The 18,499-nt window shown below is 38.5% G+C and overlaps 1 protein-coding gene across 7 annotated transcripts in view; it reads left to right on the top strand.

Annotated features, from left to right (window-relative positions):
* Nucleotides 1-18,499, top strand: part of P4HA1 (prolyl 4-hydroxylase subunit alpha 1) — a 100,847-nt gene that overhangs the window by 41,998 nt on the left and 40,350 nt on the right. For all 7 annotated transcript variants that reach the window (XM_057308793.1, XM_026504440.4, XM_057308792.1 and 4 more), the window contains exons 6-7: nucleotides 15,349-15,588; nucleotides 18,147-18,343. In XM_057308793.1, the coding sequence (XP_057164776.1) occupies nucleotides 15,349-15,588; nucleotides 18,147-18,343 (437 nt within the window). The remainder of the gene's footprint in view (nucleotides 1-15,348; nucleotides 15,589-18,146; nucleotides 18,344-18,499) is intronic.

The following is an 18,499-nucleotide window of genomic DNA, read 5'->3' on the forward strand; positions in this document are numbered from 1 at the left end:
CATAATTTTATTAATTTGGGTCCTTTCTTTATTCTTTTGGATAAGTCTTGCCAGTGGTCTGTCAATTTTATTGATTCTCTCAAAGAACCAGCTTCTAGTTCTGTTGATCTGCTCTACTATACTCTTGGTTTCTGATTCATTGATTTCTGCTCTAATCTTGGTCAACTGCTTCCTCGTGCATGGATTAGGTCTGTCCCTCTGTTGCTGTTCCAGCTTCTTGAGGTGAGAATATAAAAACTGCATTTTAGATTTTTCTATTCTTTCGAGTGAGGCTTGGATGGCTCCCCCTTAGGACTGCCTTTGCAGTATCCCATAGGTTTTGGACCGTTGTGTTTTCATTCTCGTTGGTCTCCATAAATTGTTTAAATTGATTTTTGATTTCCTGGTTTATCGAATCATTCCTGAGCAGGATGGTTCTTAGTCTCCAAGTGTTTGAGTTTCTTCCAAATTTTTCCTTGTGGTTGAGTTCCAATTTCAAAGCGTTGTAGTCTGAGAATATGCAGGGAATAATTTCAGTCTTTTGGTATTGATTGAGACCTGTTTTGTGTCCCAGAACATGGTCTATTCTTGAGAATGTTCCAGGGGCATTAGAATAGAATGAGTATTCTTTGGTTCTGGGGTGTAGTGTTCTATATATATCTATGAGGTCCAACTCGTTGAGTATGGCATTCAAAGCCCTTGTTTCTTTGTCGATTTTTTGCATGGGTGTTCTGTCTATTTCTGATAGTGGAGTGTTGAGGTCCCCTACTATTAACGTATTTTTGTCTATATGTCTCTCAATTCTGGTTAAGAGTTGGTTTGTGTATCTTGCTGCTCCCCTGTTGGGGGCATATATATTTATAATTGTCATATCCACTTGTTGGATACATCCTTTAAGAATAATATAGTGGCCTTCTGTGTCTCTAACTATAGTCTTTAGTTTAAAATCCAATCTGTCTGATATGAGAATTGCTACCCCAGCTTTCTTTGAGGTCCATTGGTGTGAAAGATGGTATTCTATCCCTTTACTTTCAGTCTGAATGAATTTTTAGGTTTAAAATGAGTCTCTTGTAGACAGAAAATGGATGGGTCATGTCTTTTTATCCAATCTGCAACCCTTTGGCATTTATGGGAGCATTTAGGGCATTTACATTGAGACTGAATATTGAGAGAGATGATTTTAATGATGCCATGTTGCCAGTACAGTCTTTGTTTCTATCGATTGTGACTTTCTGTTCTGTATCACTCTTGGGGCCTTTTTACTTTTATAGAACCCCCCTCAATATCTCCTGTAGGGCTGGTTTTGTGGTTACGAAATTGGTCAATGACTGGTGATTCTGGAAGGTCTTTATTTCTCCATCAATTCTGAATGACAACCTTGCTGGATAAAGGATCCTTGGCTGCATGTTCTTCTCTGAAAGAGCTTTAAAAATGCCCCCCCCCCCAACCCTTTCTCTCATTCCAGGTTTGTGTAGACAGGTCTGACGTAATTCTGATGCCTTTGCCTTGGTACGTGAGAAATTTCTTTGCCCTGGCCGCTTTCAATACTGTATCCTTGGATCTAATATTTGCGATTTGCACTATGAAGTGACCTGGCGTAGGTTTGTCATGGTTGAGCTTGGGAGGGGTCCTCTCTGCCTCTTGGACACGAATGTTTGTTTCCCTTGCTAGATTAGGGAAGTTTTCAGCTACAGTTTGTTCAAATATCTCTTCTAGACCTCTGTTTTTCTCCACCCCCTCAGGGATGCCAATGATTCTGACATTGGAACGTTTCATTGAATCAGTAATCCTGTAACCTACATTCATGAGTTTGGATTTTTTTAAGACCAGATTCTATTTTAGTTTTCTCTTCTACTAACCCATCCTCCAATTCGCTGATACGTTCTTCTGCTTCATTCACCGTGGCCGTCAGAGCCTCTAGTTTTGACTGCATTTGGCTCATAGAATTTTTAATTTCTGCCAGATTCGCTCTCATTTCCGCCCTTAGAGATTCTATATTCTCATTAACATTTTCGTTAATACTTTTTTCAAGTCTACACATCATTTTGACCATTGTTACTCTGAATTCCATTTCTGATAATTTGGTTATATCCATATCCATTAGTTCTGTGGCAGAGGCCACAGACTCATTGTCTTTTCTTTGCTGGGGGGGATTTCTCCTTGTCGTCATTCTGACGAGGAGAGGTTGCAGGGTTGTCCAGAGCCCAAATTATTGACCGGGACTCAGGCCGTGTGCCCTTGTTTCATAGGGATCTTAGGGATGTGGGCTTCTTGATTTTTCAGCCTGCCTTTTGGGGGAGTGGCCTGCCGCGCCGATACTCAGGCAACCCTGTTTGGGTAGAGTCTCCGTGTCCCCTGCGAGGGGGGATGGGGATGGGCACACTGTGAGCCAGTCTTTCCAGGCTTTTGTTCTCTGGCGGCTTTCCCTGGCGGTTTGCTGTGCCTCTTCTGAGAGTCAGAGCAGCAGTGGCTGAATCTCAGCCTCTGTCTCAGAACAGAGGGATCGCGGACCGTTCTCCACTGATGTTCTGGCCACTTTAACTCTGTTTCTATTGGTGCCTCTCAACCCTGCAGCGTCCCGGGATGTGCGCCCCACACCCGGCGTCCCAGCCCTCACTTCCAGGGCTGGCGTGTCTCTGTCCTTTGTGTTTCTAACACCGCCAGCCACTAGCCGCCAGCCACCCCCGCCTCGCTTCCGGAGCTCCCGGTCTCAGTCTGGTTCCAGTGAGCACACCAGAGCTCCGTTTCAGTCTGGTGGCACGCGTTCCCCGGCTCACGGTCTCAGACTGCTCTCTCGTGGGTGCTGGTCCACGAGTCCGCCTGTTTCTCCGTGCAGGTGGCTACTGCTTCCTGGCTCCGGAACGCAGCAGGTCCCTCCCCCTTCTGTTTATCTTCCAATATCTGTGCGCAGTTTCACGGCTCCCCGCTTCGTACCTCAATACTCAGCGCTGGAGATGTTCATTTGTAGAGATCCAGATGTATCTTCCTGCATCTCAGGCTGATTCTGTGGATGTTCAGGCTGGTCTGGTACCTATTCAACTCGACTCAGGGGACTGGCTGAAAAAGGGGTCCCCTACTCCTCCGCCATCTTATCTCCCTCCACATCTCCTATTTTTTAGAGTAATGGCTTTATGAAGAAGAGGTTCTGTAGTGCCCTGCAGTATTATGTCTTCTGTTCTCCATATCCCAGTGCTTTCAGGTGTGTCTCCAGTGTATGCCGTATGCTCTCTGCTGTTGTGTCCTGGCCACTGTATTCTTCAGGCCAGTCATATGCAGAGGCTCTCTGCCTATTGTGGGCAGTGTTTAGTCCCTGGCCTGAATGTGGTGAGTTTTAAGGTGTGCCCTGATCTGCTTGTGAAATGAGACCTGTCGCCACCACCACCAGAACCGAGGCCTTGCAAAACTCCCAGGTTGAGAGATGTGGTGTTGGCAGGGTTTTGTGCTGGTCTTCTGGCACTGGGGCAAGTGTGACTGGGAAGGGTGGTACTTCCGGATTCTGGGGATGGGGTGGGCATAAGCAAGTAGCAAATGCTGGCACTGAGCTCTTTCCTGCAGGGGACTCTGTGTTTATGCTGAGGGGCATGGGAGGGAAATGGTGTGCACAGAGGGTTCTTTCCAAGAACGCTGCTTCTCTGGAACACGCTCTGAGATGAGCAGTTAACCTCCTGACAGTGTTCCCCAGATATTCTTCGGATTGCTGTTTCAGTGCTGTATGTACACAGGCTATTTGCCTTGCCTCTTCTCCAAAAGCAGCCCTAATGTCCCCCAAGCTCTCCCAGAGTCAAGCACACTGACCTTTAAAACTGTAGGCTTTAAGTCCTGCTGGTGTCAAGAACTCACAAAAGTAAGCCCACTCATTTTCCAAGCCATTTGTTATGGGGGTTCCTTTTCCGCATGTGCTCCCCTGTGTGCTAGTTTGTTTCTTGCCCTTCTCTGATACCACAGCTCCCACCCTATCGCAGTGGCCATGATCCCTTTCTCTCCCAAACTACCTCTCTGCACTTCCTACCTTGGTGTGGCCTCTTCTCTACCTTTAGTTGTGGAATTTGTTCTTTCAGTCTTCAGATTGATTTCTGGGGTATTTAGGATGATTTGATACTTATCTAGTTGTATTCATGGGATGAGGAAAGCCTAGGGTCCACCTACTCCACCACCATCTTTCCTGATTCTTAGAACTGTATGTTCAAAGGGAAATGTCAGGTAAGTAGTATTTATTTTTTATTATCTAATTTTATTATTTTTTCACATATTTGTCATTTTCTTTTTTGTTAGTGTCAAAAAGGGTATTATGTGATTTCCTTTAAAAGGCATAAAAAGAGCCCTATGGGACATGGCTTTCTCCTTCTTAATGTTGTTTATAAAATTTCTTGTTATGGAAAATATCAAACAAAAAAATAAAGGTAGTGACATAATGAGCTTCCATGTGTCCATTACCCAGCTTCGAAAGTTTTTAACACTTTGCCATTCTTGTTTTCTATCCCCTGCTTTTAGTTGTTGTTTTTAACTGGACTATTTTAAAAGCAAATCCTAGATATGATGTCATTTTATCCATAAATAATTAAATATGCATATCTAATCAATCAGGTCTTTTTTTTTTTTAAATAACAATCACTTACTATTATCCAACCTAACAAAATGGCAGTAATTCCTTAATACAGTTTAATACCCAGTCAATACTCAGTTTCTCTGGTGATCTCAAAGGTATCTTTTTATAGCTGTACATTTGGTTTTATCTCTTAAATCTATTTTATTCTTCTCTCTTCCCCTCCTACCCCCCTCCCATTCCATTGATTAAGTTGGAAAAACCTGGTTTTTGGAGTTGCCGGATTTTTTCTTTGTGTTAATTTATTCCTCTAATTCCTGTGTTTCCTACAAACTGGTTAGAGCTTGAGTCTCAATTAGATTCAAGTTAAATTTTTAAATTAATTCCATAGGTGGCGCTCTGAACTTTCTGTTGAATTGCATACCAGACACCTAACATCTCATCACACTTTTTGTGTTAGTGATGATGAGTAGCTTTGGTGGTGGGAGACTGATAAGTCAACATGAAGTTTTCCATGAGTTTTATCTAATTGTTTTGGCAGACTTTGATGATCCTTGCCTAGAACTATTTCTATAGGGGTTGAAAAAGGTGATTGTCTTATCTCATTGTTCCTTCTACTTTTAATTATTAGCTGGAATTCTATTGGTAAGAACTTTCTTTCAGGAACCATTTTGTTACCCTGAACTAGAGTTTATATATGAAGGGCAAGATAAATCCTTGATTGCTTTTCTTATATCAATTTTCAGAGTAATGAGTTGATGTCATAATAACTTCTAGTAGTGACCAGTGATTTTTATCTGAAGTATCATTATAAACTCATGGATTTTTATATATTTTTCTATTTCAATCCATTATTATTAATCATTTGATGCCCAGTTATCCTATTTGAGGCCAGTGGGATCCTCTTTAGATCAGCTGATCTTTAGATCAGCTAATTTGTCCTTTTGAAATTATCCTATTCTTTATTATTAAGGGAATTTAATTTTTGGCAGTTTTTTCCAAGTTTATCTTATAAATTTCTACCCCAAAGCAGGAAGAATCAGGCCTTGCTATAGTGAACCTTGATTCTTTTTAATGGGGAATGACATTCAGGGAGTGGAGTGTAGCTAGGTTCTAGGGATGTCCATTGCTGTTAAGTTTGTCATTGATTCTAGGGCTTTTCAACGGACAAAGATAGGAAATATGTGAGTTCATGTTGTTAATTCCAATTCAAATATAAGATTATAGGGTTTATATACTTTTATCTCTTTTGTGTCGAAACTTCATTCCAATAACATTAAACATAATAGTTTTTTTGTATTATCCTGTAAAAGGCCTAAAATAATTTCAGAATAACCGTACTTACATTATTAATAACATTAAGATTGTTAAATGCAGTTTATTTCTTTGTACTTTTTATCCTTAGAATATATGTGATTGGTTAAAATATTGTTTGAAAAACACCTGAAGTAATACATTTCTTTGTGTGGTTATGCCCTCAATGTTGTATAGTTGGGTTCATTCATTTTAGTATTTTTCTCCAGTTAGAGAGATTGTTCTCTTTTTATTATTATTGTTTTTATTTGTTTCTTTTGGTTAAATATCTAGGAGTGAAATGAGTGGGTTGTATGGTAGGCATATATTTAACTTCTAAGAAACTGAGTAGGTTTTTGTACCATTCTACATTCCTTTCATCAGTATGATTTCTTCTAAATACTTCAAACACTTGGTATATTCAGTCTTTTTAATCTTAGCCAGTATAATGGGTGCATAGTGATATCTCATTGTTTAATTTACATTGTTATATATATATGTTACGAATGATGACTGATGATATTGAACATCTTTCCCTGTGTTTGTTGGTTAGTCATATCTGTTCTTTGGTGAAGAGTCCAAGAGTTCTTTATATATTTTGGATGTAAATTCTTTATCAGATAAATGTGTTGTGAATATTTTTAACCAGTCTCTTGTCTTTTTATTTTCATATTAGCTCTTGTCAAAGAGCAGAAGTTTTAAATTTTGATAAAGTTTAATTATCAATATTTTATTTTTTAGAGAGGTGGGGGAGCAGAAGGAGAGGGAGAGAGAGAGAGAATCTTTTTTTTTTTTTTTTAAAGATTTTATTTATTTATTTGACAGAGATAGAGACAGCCAGCGAGAGAGAGGGAACACAAGCAGGGGGAGTGGGAGAGGAAGAAGCAGGCCCATAGCAGAGGAGCCTGATGTGGGGCTCGATCCCACAATGCTGGGATCACGCCCTGAGCTGAAGGCAGACGCTTAACCGCTGTGCCACCCAGGCGCCCGAGAGAGAGAGAATCTTAAGCAGGCTTCATGCTCAGTGCAGAGCCCAACATGGAGCTTGATCTCACAACCCTGAGATCATGACCTGAGCTGAAATCAAAAGCCAGACACTGAACCGACCGAGCCACTCAGGCACCCCGATATTTTTTTCACTTATGGTAGTGCTTTTGGTGTCAAATCTAAGAAATCTTTGTCTCCCCTGAGGTCTAAAATATTTTTTTGTGCTTTTTTTTTTAATCTGGAAGTTCCATAGTTTGAAATTTCACATTAAGCTATAGGATACATTTTGAGTTGACTTTGTATGTGGTAGGCAGTAAAGATAGATGTCTTGTTTTGTTTTTATGAATATTTAATTTGTTGAACAACATTTGTTGAAAAGGCTTTTTTTCTCCATTGAATTGCCTTGACATCTGTTGAAAATTGGTCTATTTCTTGACTCGATTCTGTTCCATTGATTTGTATGTCTACCTGTAAATAATACCAAGCAGTTTGAACTACAGCTTTTTTTTTTTTTTAAGATTTTGTTTATTTGAGAGAGAGCGTGCAAGCCCGAGTGGGGGGAGGGGCAGAGAGAGGGAGAAGCACACTCCGCACTGAATGGGGAGCCCAGTGTGGGGCCCAATCCCAGGACCCTGGGATCATGACCTGAGCGAAAGGCAGACGCTCAACCACTGAGCCACCCAGGTGCCCCTGAACTATAGCTCTGTAGTAAGTATTGAAATCAGGCAGAATAAGTCCTCCAGCTATGTTCTTTGGTAAATTGCTCTGGCTATTCTAGAGTCTTTGAATTTCCATATAAATCTCAGAATCAGCTTGTCAGTTTTCCCCCCCACAAAAAAAAAATTCCTGTAGGAATTTTGATTGGGATTGGGTTGAATCTTGCAAAGAATTTGGGCAGCATTGTTATTTTAACAATATAGACTTCTTCTAATCCATGAACATGTTGTATCTCTCCATTTATCTAGGTCAGAGAAATTGGGGTAGTAGACAAGATATTTTAACATTAACGTTAAACCACCATAAGTCTAACAGTTACTGTTTGACCATTGGTGTCAAAAGTTAGAAAACACTCTCCTCTGCCTCCTCCTTTCTCCCCCCTTTGGTCCTCCCTTTTCTTATTATGTGTCTTTTTCACCAAAAGCAAATTTATCACAGGCTTAGTTTTTAATTCCTGTCATATCTTTCTCCTATTCAAAATTTTATATTGTTTTGATTTCTGAATATCTTTTTTTAAAAATTTATTTGGGGTGCCTGGGTGGCTTAGTCAATTGGGTGTCTGCCTTCAGCTGGGGTCATGATCTTGGGGTCCTGGGATCCAGCCCTGTGTCAGACTCCCTGTTTAGTGAGGAGTCTGCTTCTCCCTCTCCCTCTGACTCTTTTCCCCACTTGTACCCCCCCATCTCAAATAAGTAAATAAAATCTTTAAAAAATAATAAAGCTAAAAAAGATTTATTTATTTGAGACAGAGAGAGTGTGAGTGCATGTTGAGAGGGCAGAGGGAGAGAGAGAGTCCTTTTTTTTTTTTTTTAAGATTTTCTTTATTTATTTGAGAGAGAGTGAGAGAGCACAAGCATCAGGGGAGCAGCAGAGGGAGAGGGAAAAGCAAGATCCACACTAAGCAGGGAGTCTGATGTGGGTCTCAATCCCAGGACCCTGGGATCATGACCCGAGCCAAAGGCAGACGCTTAGCTGGCTGAGCCATCTAGGTGCAGAGAGAGAGTGTTAAACAGTCTTTGCGCTGAGCATGGAGTCCAACCCAGAGCTCAATCTCATGACCCTGAGATCACGACCTGAGCTGAAACTAAGATCAGATGCTCAACTAACTGTGCCACCCAGGCACCCCTAAATATCTTTTACATTTAGAAATGTGTTGACAAATGAAGCAGATTAACAGATTGTCCAATATGGGAACATGAAACTATAGTTAGCATAGTGGGCAGTAGCCATTTTGGGGTCTGACTTAATACCCTTTTTATTGGATTGCCCAGAGAATCAAATGAGCTAAAAGCATGTGACAGCTAAAACTGCAAAATGCTATTATTGATGTTTTCTATTTAAAAGAGGTGCCCAGGGACGACTGGGTGGCGCAGTCGTTAAGTGTCTGCCTTCGGCTCACGGTGTGATCCCAGCATTCTGGGATCAAGCCCCACATCAGGCTCCTCCGCTTGGAGCCTGCTTCTTCCTCTCCCACTCCCCCTGCTGTGTTCCCTCTCTCGCTGGCTGTCTCTCTCTGTCAAATTAATAAATAAAATCTTTAAATAAATAAATAAAAATCTTTAAATAGATAGATAAATAAATAAATAAAAGAGCTGCCCAAGTTATCTTTTTAAAAATTGGGATATAATTCACATGTAATATATTATAGGTGTACAACTTAATGACTTGATACACATATTATGAAATGATTACCACAGTGAGATTAGTTAATATCCATTACTGCACATAGTTACAAATTTTATTTTTTCTATGAGGAGAATTTTTTTAAAAGATTTTATTTAATAGAGAGAGAGAGCATGTGCATGAGAGGGGGAGAGAAAGAGAATCTTCAAGCAGACTCCCCACTGAGTGTGAACTCTGATGTAGGGGTTGATCCCGTGACCCATAAAATCATGACCTGAGCTGAAGCCAAGAGTTGAACACTCAACTGACTGAGCCACCCAGGCACCCCTCTTTGTTTCCTCCCTAAAAATTCTAAGGAGAATTTTTAAGAGCTACTCTCTTAACGACTTCCAAATATACAATACATTATTGTTAACTATAGTCACCATGCTGTACATTACCTCCTCAGGACTTATTTATCTTATAACTGGAAGTTTGTACCTTTGGACCACCTTCACTCATTCCTCCCATACTATTTTTTTTTTTTAAAGATTTATATATTGGGGCGCCTGGGTGGCACAGCGGTTAAGCGTCTGCCTTCGGCTCAGGGCGTGATCCCGGCGTTGTGGGATCGAGCCCCACATCAGGCTCCTCCGCTATGAGCCTGCTTCTTCCTCTCCCACTCCCCCTGCTTGTGTTCCCTCTCTCGCTGGCTGTCTCTGTCTCTGTCAAATAAATAAATAAAATCTTAAAAAAAAAAAAAATAAAGATTTATTTATTTATTTATTCGACAGAGACAGAGACAGCCAGCGAGAGAGGGAACACAAGCAGGGGGAGTGGGAGAGGAAGAAGCAGGCTCATAGCGGAGGAGCCTGATGTGGGGCTCGATCCCACAACGCCGGGATCACGCCCTGAGCCGAAGGCAGACGCTTAACCGCTGTGCCACCCAGGCACCACCCTCCCATACTATTTTTAATTATGTCAGACTTTTTATATTCTTTCAAAGTCTAAATTGTGTTTGTGAGTTCCACTGACGGAAGTCTTAATTGGGTTTCTGTACTCCTCAACCTGTTTATTTTTCCTATATGTAACTACCATTTTAGTTTTTCTATTTCCTTGTTTATTTTTGAAAATATAAGCAAATGTGTATGTATTCCTGTTTCTTCTCAACATAAACACAGGAAATATGGTAAAAATACTTTCTTTACCATGGTGTTTTAATTTATTGATATACCCTAGATATCACTTCATATCATATATAGAAATTCTCATTTCTCTTTATATCTACATTTTATTCTATTTTTGTGGAGGTACCATGTTTATTTAACCAGGCCCCTAGGATGAACATCTGGTTGTTTGTTGTCTCTTTATTTTATAAAAATAATGCTGCCAGTATCCTTGTACATATATTTTCTGTTTTTGCTAAGTGATCTTTGGGATATTTTTCCTAGAAGTGACGCCAGCGAATCAAAGAGTAAATGCATAGGTAATTTTGCTAATATTATCCCAGTTACCCTCCGTAGTGGTTGTATCATTTTGCATTTCTATCAGCAATATGTGAGCGCGCCTATTTCCCTACAGCACCACCAAACAAATGGCCATCTTGTCAAACTGACTTTTCTGCCAATCTGATAGTTCACTTCAATTTATTTTTCTAGAAGATTTATTTATTTTCATTTTAGAGAGAGAGAGTGTGCACATGAGAGTAGGGGGAGAGGGAGAGGGAGAGTGAGAATCCCCAGGCAGAATCCCCGCTGAGTGCAAAGCCCAACGCAGAGCTGGATCCCAGGACCCTGAGATCATGACCTGAGCCCAAGTCAAGAGTCAGATGCTCAACTGACTGAGCCACCTAGGTGCCCCAGTTCACTTTAAGTTAGATTGGCTCATATGTATACCAATTTCTTTATCATTCTTTCTTGTACCTCAGACTTTCCTTATAGAATGATTTTCCTCATCTTTGAGGGGTGCTTGGGTGGTGCAGTTGGTTGAATGTCTGACTCTTGGTCCTGAGATCCAGCCCCACATTGGGCTCTGTGCTCAGTGTGGAGTCTGTTTAAGATCCTCTCTCCCTCTGCCCCTTACCACCACCACCACCACCACCACCCACTCTCTCTGTCTCTGTCTCTCTCAAATAAATACATCTTTAAAAAGACGTTTTCCTCATCTTTGAAACATATCCTTAAGAAGCCTTTATATATATATTACACATGTATGTTGGCTTTGGGTTCTTTGTACTTCCTGACTCTCAAGTTTTATGTGCTTTAATTCTGCAAAATTGTCCACTTCCACCATTATTTCTTTAAATAGTGCCTCTCCTATGTTCTCTCTATTGTCATCTGATGGGACTCCAAGTAGACATATTAGACCTTCTTATTTTTCTTCCTTTTAACTAGCGCTTCATGTTTATCCCTCCTCTGCTGCATCCTGGGGAGTTTGTCCCATGGTAATTTACTCAGCTCTCTCTTTTAGGTTTATTATCCCCTTTTGTTGTGTCTTACTTGCAGTTTAACTGGGCCAGTAAGTTTTTATTTCATTGATTCTATTTATCATTTCTGGAAGTTCTCTTTTTTTTCCTCCCACTTACATCTCCCTGGTCTTTTTTTTTTTTTTTTTTTTAGGGTGTCTTACATGTTCTTATTTTCTATTTTTTTTATTTCTTTAGACATTTTAATCATAGTTATTTTGTATTCTTAATCTGATAGCACCAATATCTGAAGAACTTGGGGGGATGTCTAATGCAGTTTTTAAATAGTTTTGCTGATTTTGCTCATAATGGCTTGTTCCATCATGTGCTTTGTAATTTTGGATTGTGTATACTTCTTCAGATTGTGTGTGGGAATATTGCAAAACTTGAACTAAGGGTGCATTTGGCCAAGTATAAGTGTTGCATCTGCCATTTGTCTTATGACGTTACCAACCAACCACTACTTTAAGGACCAACTTGCCACTTTGCATGGATTATTTCCTGTTCCTTTTCTGGTGGTTAAAAATCAGTCTTCAGGTTTCTGATTTGGTGACTGCCTCCAGGCTAAATGTAGCTTCATCCTCTGCTTACCTGTCTGAGTTTCAAGTTCCTTTTTGGTTTTGGCCCTAGATTGCTTAATTCCTGTGAACTGGGCTATAGTATAAATAGATAATACATTTTATCTGGTGTTTCCAGATATTTTATATCAGATGTTTATTTTTTCTCCCAGAATAGGTTTGAGAAGTAATCATCTCTTCATTATTTACTTAACATGATAGAAACCAAGAACAACATACAAAACTCAGGCCCTTAAAATCTCTAAGTAACTCATCAGACTTACTGTTTATAAAGATGGAACGTTATATGGTTGTTATCGTTTTCTTTGTATCATTCAGAGTTATACTTTTTGTGTTTATTTCTTTATATAGCTCTTTTTTTTTGTTGTTTTTATGAAAGTAATGGTAATTGTACAATAGAAAGGCATAAAGGTAGAAAGACATAGAAAGGTAGAAAGCCATAAAGATTAGGAAACAATTTGTAATCCATCCCTCAGGGTATTGATTTAACATTTTTTAAATTTTTAAAAAATTTTAAAGATTTTATGTATTAGAGAGGGAGGGAGGGAAAGAGAGGGGGAGAGCACAGAGTGAGAGGGAGAAGCAGACTCCCCAGTGAGCAGAGAGCCCCATGTGGGACTTGATCCCAGGACCCTGAGATCATGACTTGAGCTGAAGTCAGATTCTTAACTGTCTGAGCCACCCAGGTGCCCTCAATTTAACATTTTGACATATTTCTGTCTAGATCTTTCTGGCTTTCCTATATGGCATTTGAAATTATCTGTCTTGGGTGCCTGGGTGCCCAATAAATAAACAAAAATCTAAAAAAAAATTATCTTTCTTAATGAAAAATGCTGTTCCGTTATGTTGACATATTGGCCTATACATTTCCTTGCTTTTAGTTTATTATACTTTTTAGCTATAAAATTTGGTTCAGCTATAAAAGTTGTTTATACAAGGTGTTTCTTCCCCAACCCCTAGTACTAAACTCAAGAAAATAATTGAAAAATAGCATCGATTCATAGGCATAAAATTATTTTATCCAGTTTCATATTGCTGGATGTCTTAAGAGTAAAGTTACCAGTTTACGACTCCCCCCCCCCATTAAATTTTGCCATTTTATGGTATAATAGGACACAAACTTCTCGAGTCGTAGTGTGCAGATTCCAATTCTGGCTCTTTGCTGTGTGACCTTGAGCACAGTAGTTAACCTCTCTCTACCTTAGTTCCTCATCTGGATTGCTTTGAGAATTAAATGAGTGACAAATGTCTGGCACATAGTAAGACCTCAATAAATGTAGGCTATTGTTTAAAAATATTTTTCTTTAGGGTTGTTTTAATTTCATATTTCTTTAATGATTAGGCTATTTTCCTACTTTTTAATTTTTTTTAAATTTCATGTGAAATGTCAAAAATTTTTTTAACTAGTTTTTTTTTTTTAAAGTAGTCTCCATACCCAACGTGGGGCTTGAATTCCTGACCCTGAGATCAATAGTTGCATGCTCTCCTGACTGAGCCAGCCAGGTGCCCCGTCTCCTTTTCTTAAGACAGAAGTTTTACTTCACAAGCTATTGACATACCAACACCAAAAGCATAACTAATTAAGGATTAATTAAGTTAGACTTCACCAAAATTAAACCTTCTATACTTCACACCATCAAGAAAGTGAAAAGACAACCCATACAGTGGGAGAGAATATGTGAAAATCATATTTCTGATCAGAGACTTGTATCCAGAATAATACAAAGAACTCTAAAAATAATAATAAGAATCAATTTTTTTTTTAAAGATTTTATTTATTTATTTAACAGAGAGAGACAGCCAGCGAGAGAGGGAACACAAGCAGGGGGAGTGGGAGAGAAAGAAGCAGGCTCCCAGTGGAAGAGCCTGACGTGGGGCTCGATCCCAGAACTCCGGGATCACGCCCTGAGCCGAAGGCAGACGCTTAACGACTGAGCCACCCAGGCGCCCCAAGAATCAAATTTTTAAGTGGGCAAAGGATTTGAGTAGACCTTTTCCCAAAGATGATATACAAATGGAGAATAAACACGTGAAAAGATGCTCAGCATTGTCATTAGAGAAATACAAATCAAGACCATAGTGAAATACTACTTTATACCCAATAGAATGGCCGTAGTAAAAACAAATGGACAACAAGTATTAGTGAGAATGTGGAGAAATTGGAACCTTCATACATTGCTGGTGGAATTGTTAAATGGTGTAGGTACTTTGGAGAACAGTTTGGCAGTTCCTGAAAGTGTTTAAGCATAGAGTTGCCATGGGACCCAGGAATTCCACTACTGCATATAAGAGTAATGAAAACAAATGTCCACCCAGAAACTTGTACATGAATCTACATAATGGCATTATTCATAAAAGCCAAAAAACTAGAAACAACTCAAATGTCCATCACCTGATAAACAAAATACAGTCTTTCCATACAGTGGACTATTATTTAACGATAAAAAAGATGCTACAACATGAATGAACCTTGAAAACATTATGCTGAGTTGAAAGAAGCAGTCACAAAAGACCCTTTGTTACATGATTCCACTTATATGAAATAACTAGAATAAGCAAATCTATAGATACAAAAAGTAGATGAATGGTTGTTTAGGGCTGGGGCAGAGAGGGGGAGAAAATGGGTAGTGACTGCTAATGGTTACAATGTTTCTTTTTGGGGTGATGAAAATGTTCTAAAATTAGAATGCAATGGTGATTGCACAACTCTGCACATACTAAAAACTATTGTATTCGTTAAATGGGTGTACTTTATGGTATGTAAATTACATATTATTAATGCTGTTGGAGAGAATGGAAAAGGGAAGGAACTAATTTACAGGTCTGCCTTTCTTCCTGTCCATTCATTTGTTGCCCAGATTATTGGTTAGGAGTAAGATATTTGTCCTATGGTGATTCCTGCTATGCGAAAAAATTGCATGCTTCAACTTAATTGATGTTTCATTTTGGTATGATGGCTGATAATTGAAGTCTTGGGTTTTCTAGGTCCATGACCCCTGTTAGTGTGATTCTTAGCATGTTTCATTACCTTGTAGATTGTTCCTTTGTTCATAAATTTAGGATGATTCTTGTTTTTCCGACCTCAGAAGGTAGTTAAAAATTTCAAATAAAAGTGAGATAGCACTTTGAAAGCTGTATAGTCCTAAATAAATATTTCTAAAGTTCTCTTTATTTTCTTTCCCTAGGAGTAAAACACAAATCTTTTCTAACAGTTGAAGACTGTTTTGAGTTGGGCAAAGTGGCCTATACAGAAGCCGATTATTACCATACAGAACTGTGGATGGAACAAGCACTAAGGCAGCTGGATGAAGGCGAGATTTCTACCATTGATAAAGTCTCTGTTCTAGATTATTTGAGCTATGCGGTATACCAGCAGGGAGACCTGGATAAGGCACTTTTGCTCACAAAGAAGCTTCTTGAACTAGGTATGTTAATTTGGCCTAATTCAAGGTTTAATATATCTATATCTATATCTATATAGATACTGATATATATAGTTATATATAAAAATATATATATAATTATAAGTTATATATAGATATAAATTATGTATGATAATCATGATATATAAAAGTGCCAAGCTATATGACAAGATCAGTATATAATTCTGATAATATAACTATATCTTATATATATAATGATAAATATATATAATTCTGATATGTAATTTGTCATATAACTTTGGTACTTTTTTTTTCTTTTTCAAGTGTTTATTTAAGTTCTAGTCAGCACACAGTGCAATGTTAGTTTCAGATGTAGAATTTAGTGATTCGTCACCTACACACAACACATGGTGCTCACCACGAGTGCCCTCCTCAATACCCGTCACCTATCTAATCCATCCTCCACCCACTTCCCCTTCAGCAACCATCAGTTTTTTCTCTGTAGTTAAGAGTCTGTTTCTTGGTTTACCTCTTTTTTCTCCCATTATGTTCATTTGTTTTGTTTCTTAAATTCCACATGTGAGTGAAATCATATGGTATTTGTCTTTCTCTGACTGACTTATTTCGCTTAGCATTATACTCTCTAGCTCCATACATGTCACTGCAAAGATTTCATTTTTTTTATGACTGAGTAATATGCATTGGTCCTTTTTGTTATAAGTCAAGAGTCTGTTTGTTAGACAAATTTTATCCTGTATTTATCCATTAAATAAATGGCATTTTTCTCAGCTAATGGTACTACAGCAGTGGCTGTGTTTCTCTGCCATGTACTCCTCAGGAACTTTAAAATCAGACCTAACCTAGTAGCTCAGTCAAAAATGTTTATTAACCATGTTGTCATATTAAATATTGACCAGTTTCCTTTGAAGAATGTTTTTGTTTTGTTGCATTTCATATTTTAAAATAGTGATTTGAAATACACTAAAAATATATTTGTCATATTCAGATGTTAGGTAATGTGATATCCTATGAGGATTTGATGACTAGTATTTCCAGCTTGTTGCTCTAAGTATGATCCAGAGACCATGTGCATCAAAATTACTTGGATACATATTAGAAATGAAAAATTCCTTGATCTCCACCCCGGACCTACTAAATCAGAATCTCTGGAGGTAGAGTTGTATGCTAATAAGTTCAGGTGGCCTTTGGTATATAATGAAGCTTTAAAACTTTTTAAAAATTAATATTTTTCTGAACAGGTTAATATGTGTATGTTAGAAGAGTCAAATAGTTTAAAAGGACTGGTTACCTGAAAATGAACTTCTGACAATTAGGTTATTTCTTGGTTGAGTGAATTAATAAATGGAGATATTAGTTCAAGTACCCCTTTTTCAGTATTTTGTGGTGATTTTTTTCCTCCTGACTTGAAGAGTCATTATAGGAAATTTTTTAAAATAGAAAAATATATAGAAGAGTCATCCATAAGCCAATCACTGGAAGATACCCACAAATTTTGTTTCCTTGTAGTATATACCCTCTTCCCTGCACATACTCACTTTTCCCTTTCTTTTACAAAATTAAGATCATATTTATATTATAACATATTTTGTGAGCAGTTTCTCAAAGACAAATATTTTACAAATCTAAGGCTAGATTTCCTGATCACTTCAGTTAATATCATAAGTGAAGTTTCTGTGTATTGTTCTTTTTTATTTGTGTGTGTGTGTGTTTGTGTGTTTGGATTTTTTTTTTTTCCTCCGGATGGGTGGAGTAGTCCTCTCTTCCCTCCTAAAAGATAGCTAAAAATCATGACTAGCAATTCTGAGGCAGTTAGTGGATTCTGGCTTATTTGAAAATTATGACTTTAGTTTCTCTTTTTCCATCTCACTTAGAATTTTGGTACTGAAATTCTCTCAGCCCTCGGAAGTAGGCTATGTTCTGCATTTATAATGTATCTCTGGTGAACATTGCTTTTGAACTGTATACACTGTCTTCCCCATGATGATTACATTTCGGTCTCAGAAAAATCTTTTCCATTGCTTAAAATAAGTAGAATGAGTAACATTTTAGAATTCATTTGGCATCAAATTGATCATAATTCATTTGGCTGATTAATAAGTTCTCAAAGTAGAATATTTGCTACTTTGACACAAATGGTTTCCTTTGCAGAACTCTTTTTATATAGGGTGACTGTATGTGATTTACTTGGGGCAGTACTGGTTTATACCTATTGTTTTGGTACAATAATTTTTTAAAAATATTTCATTTATTTAGTTATTTGAGAGAGAGCATGTGTGAGCGGGGTGGGGGTGGCAGTAGAAAGAATCTCAAGCAGATTCTGTGCTGAGTGTGGAGCTGGAGGCAGGGCTCATCCCACAGCCCCAGATCAAACCCGAACTGAAACCAAGAGTTGGTCGCTTAACTGACTGAGCTGCCCAGGCACCCCTGGTATAATAGTTTTTAGTAGTGCCTCCTTTCCCTCTCATAAGTATCCTGGTTTGGAAGCAAATTATATGGTCCTCTATTTCTATATTACTATATTCTGATGCTTGAATGACTGTAAACTTAACCACGGTCATGCTTTCTTCCTTATCCAATAGATCCTGAACACCAGAGAGCTAACGGTAACTTAAAATATTTTGAATATATAATGGCTAAAGAAAAAGATGTCAATAAGTCTGCTTCAGATGATCAATCTGATCAGAAAACCACACTGAAGAAAAAAGGGGCTGCTGTGGATTACCTGCCAGAGAGACAGAAGTACGAAATGCTGTGCCGTGGGGAGGGTATCAAAATGGTAAAGTGGAAAAGCCAATTGTGTGTGTGTGTGTGAATGTGTGTGTGTGTGTGTTTGTACATAGCTTTGGAGAGGATCAGAGTTCTTTTATATGTATGCCTATGTGGTAAAAATTAGAATTAATGGCTTAAAGTATTACAGTATGCCGCATCAACT

The sequence above is a fragment of the Ursus arctos genome, unplaced genomic scaffold, assembly GCF_023065955.2.
Source record: "Ursus arctos isolate Adak ecotype North America unplaced genomic scaffold, UrsArc2.0 scaffold_7, whole genome shotgun sequence".
Taxonomy (NCBI): domain Eukaryota; kingdom Metazoa; phylum Chordata; class Mammalia; order Carnivora; family Ursidae; genus Ursus; species Ursus arctos.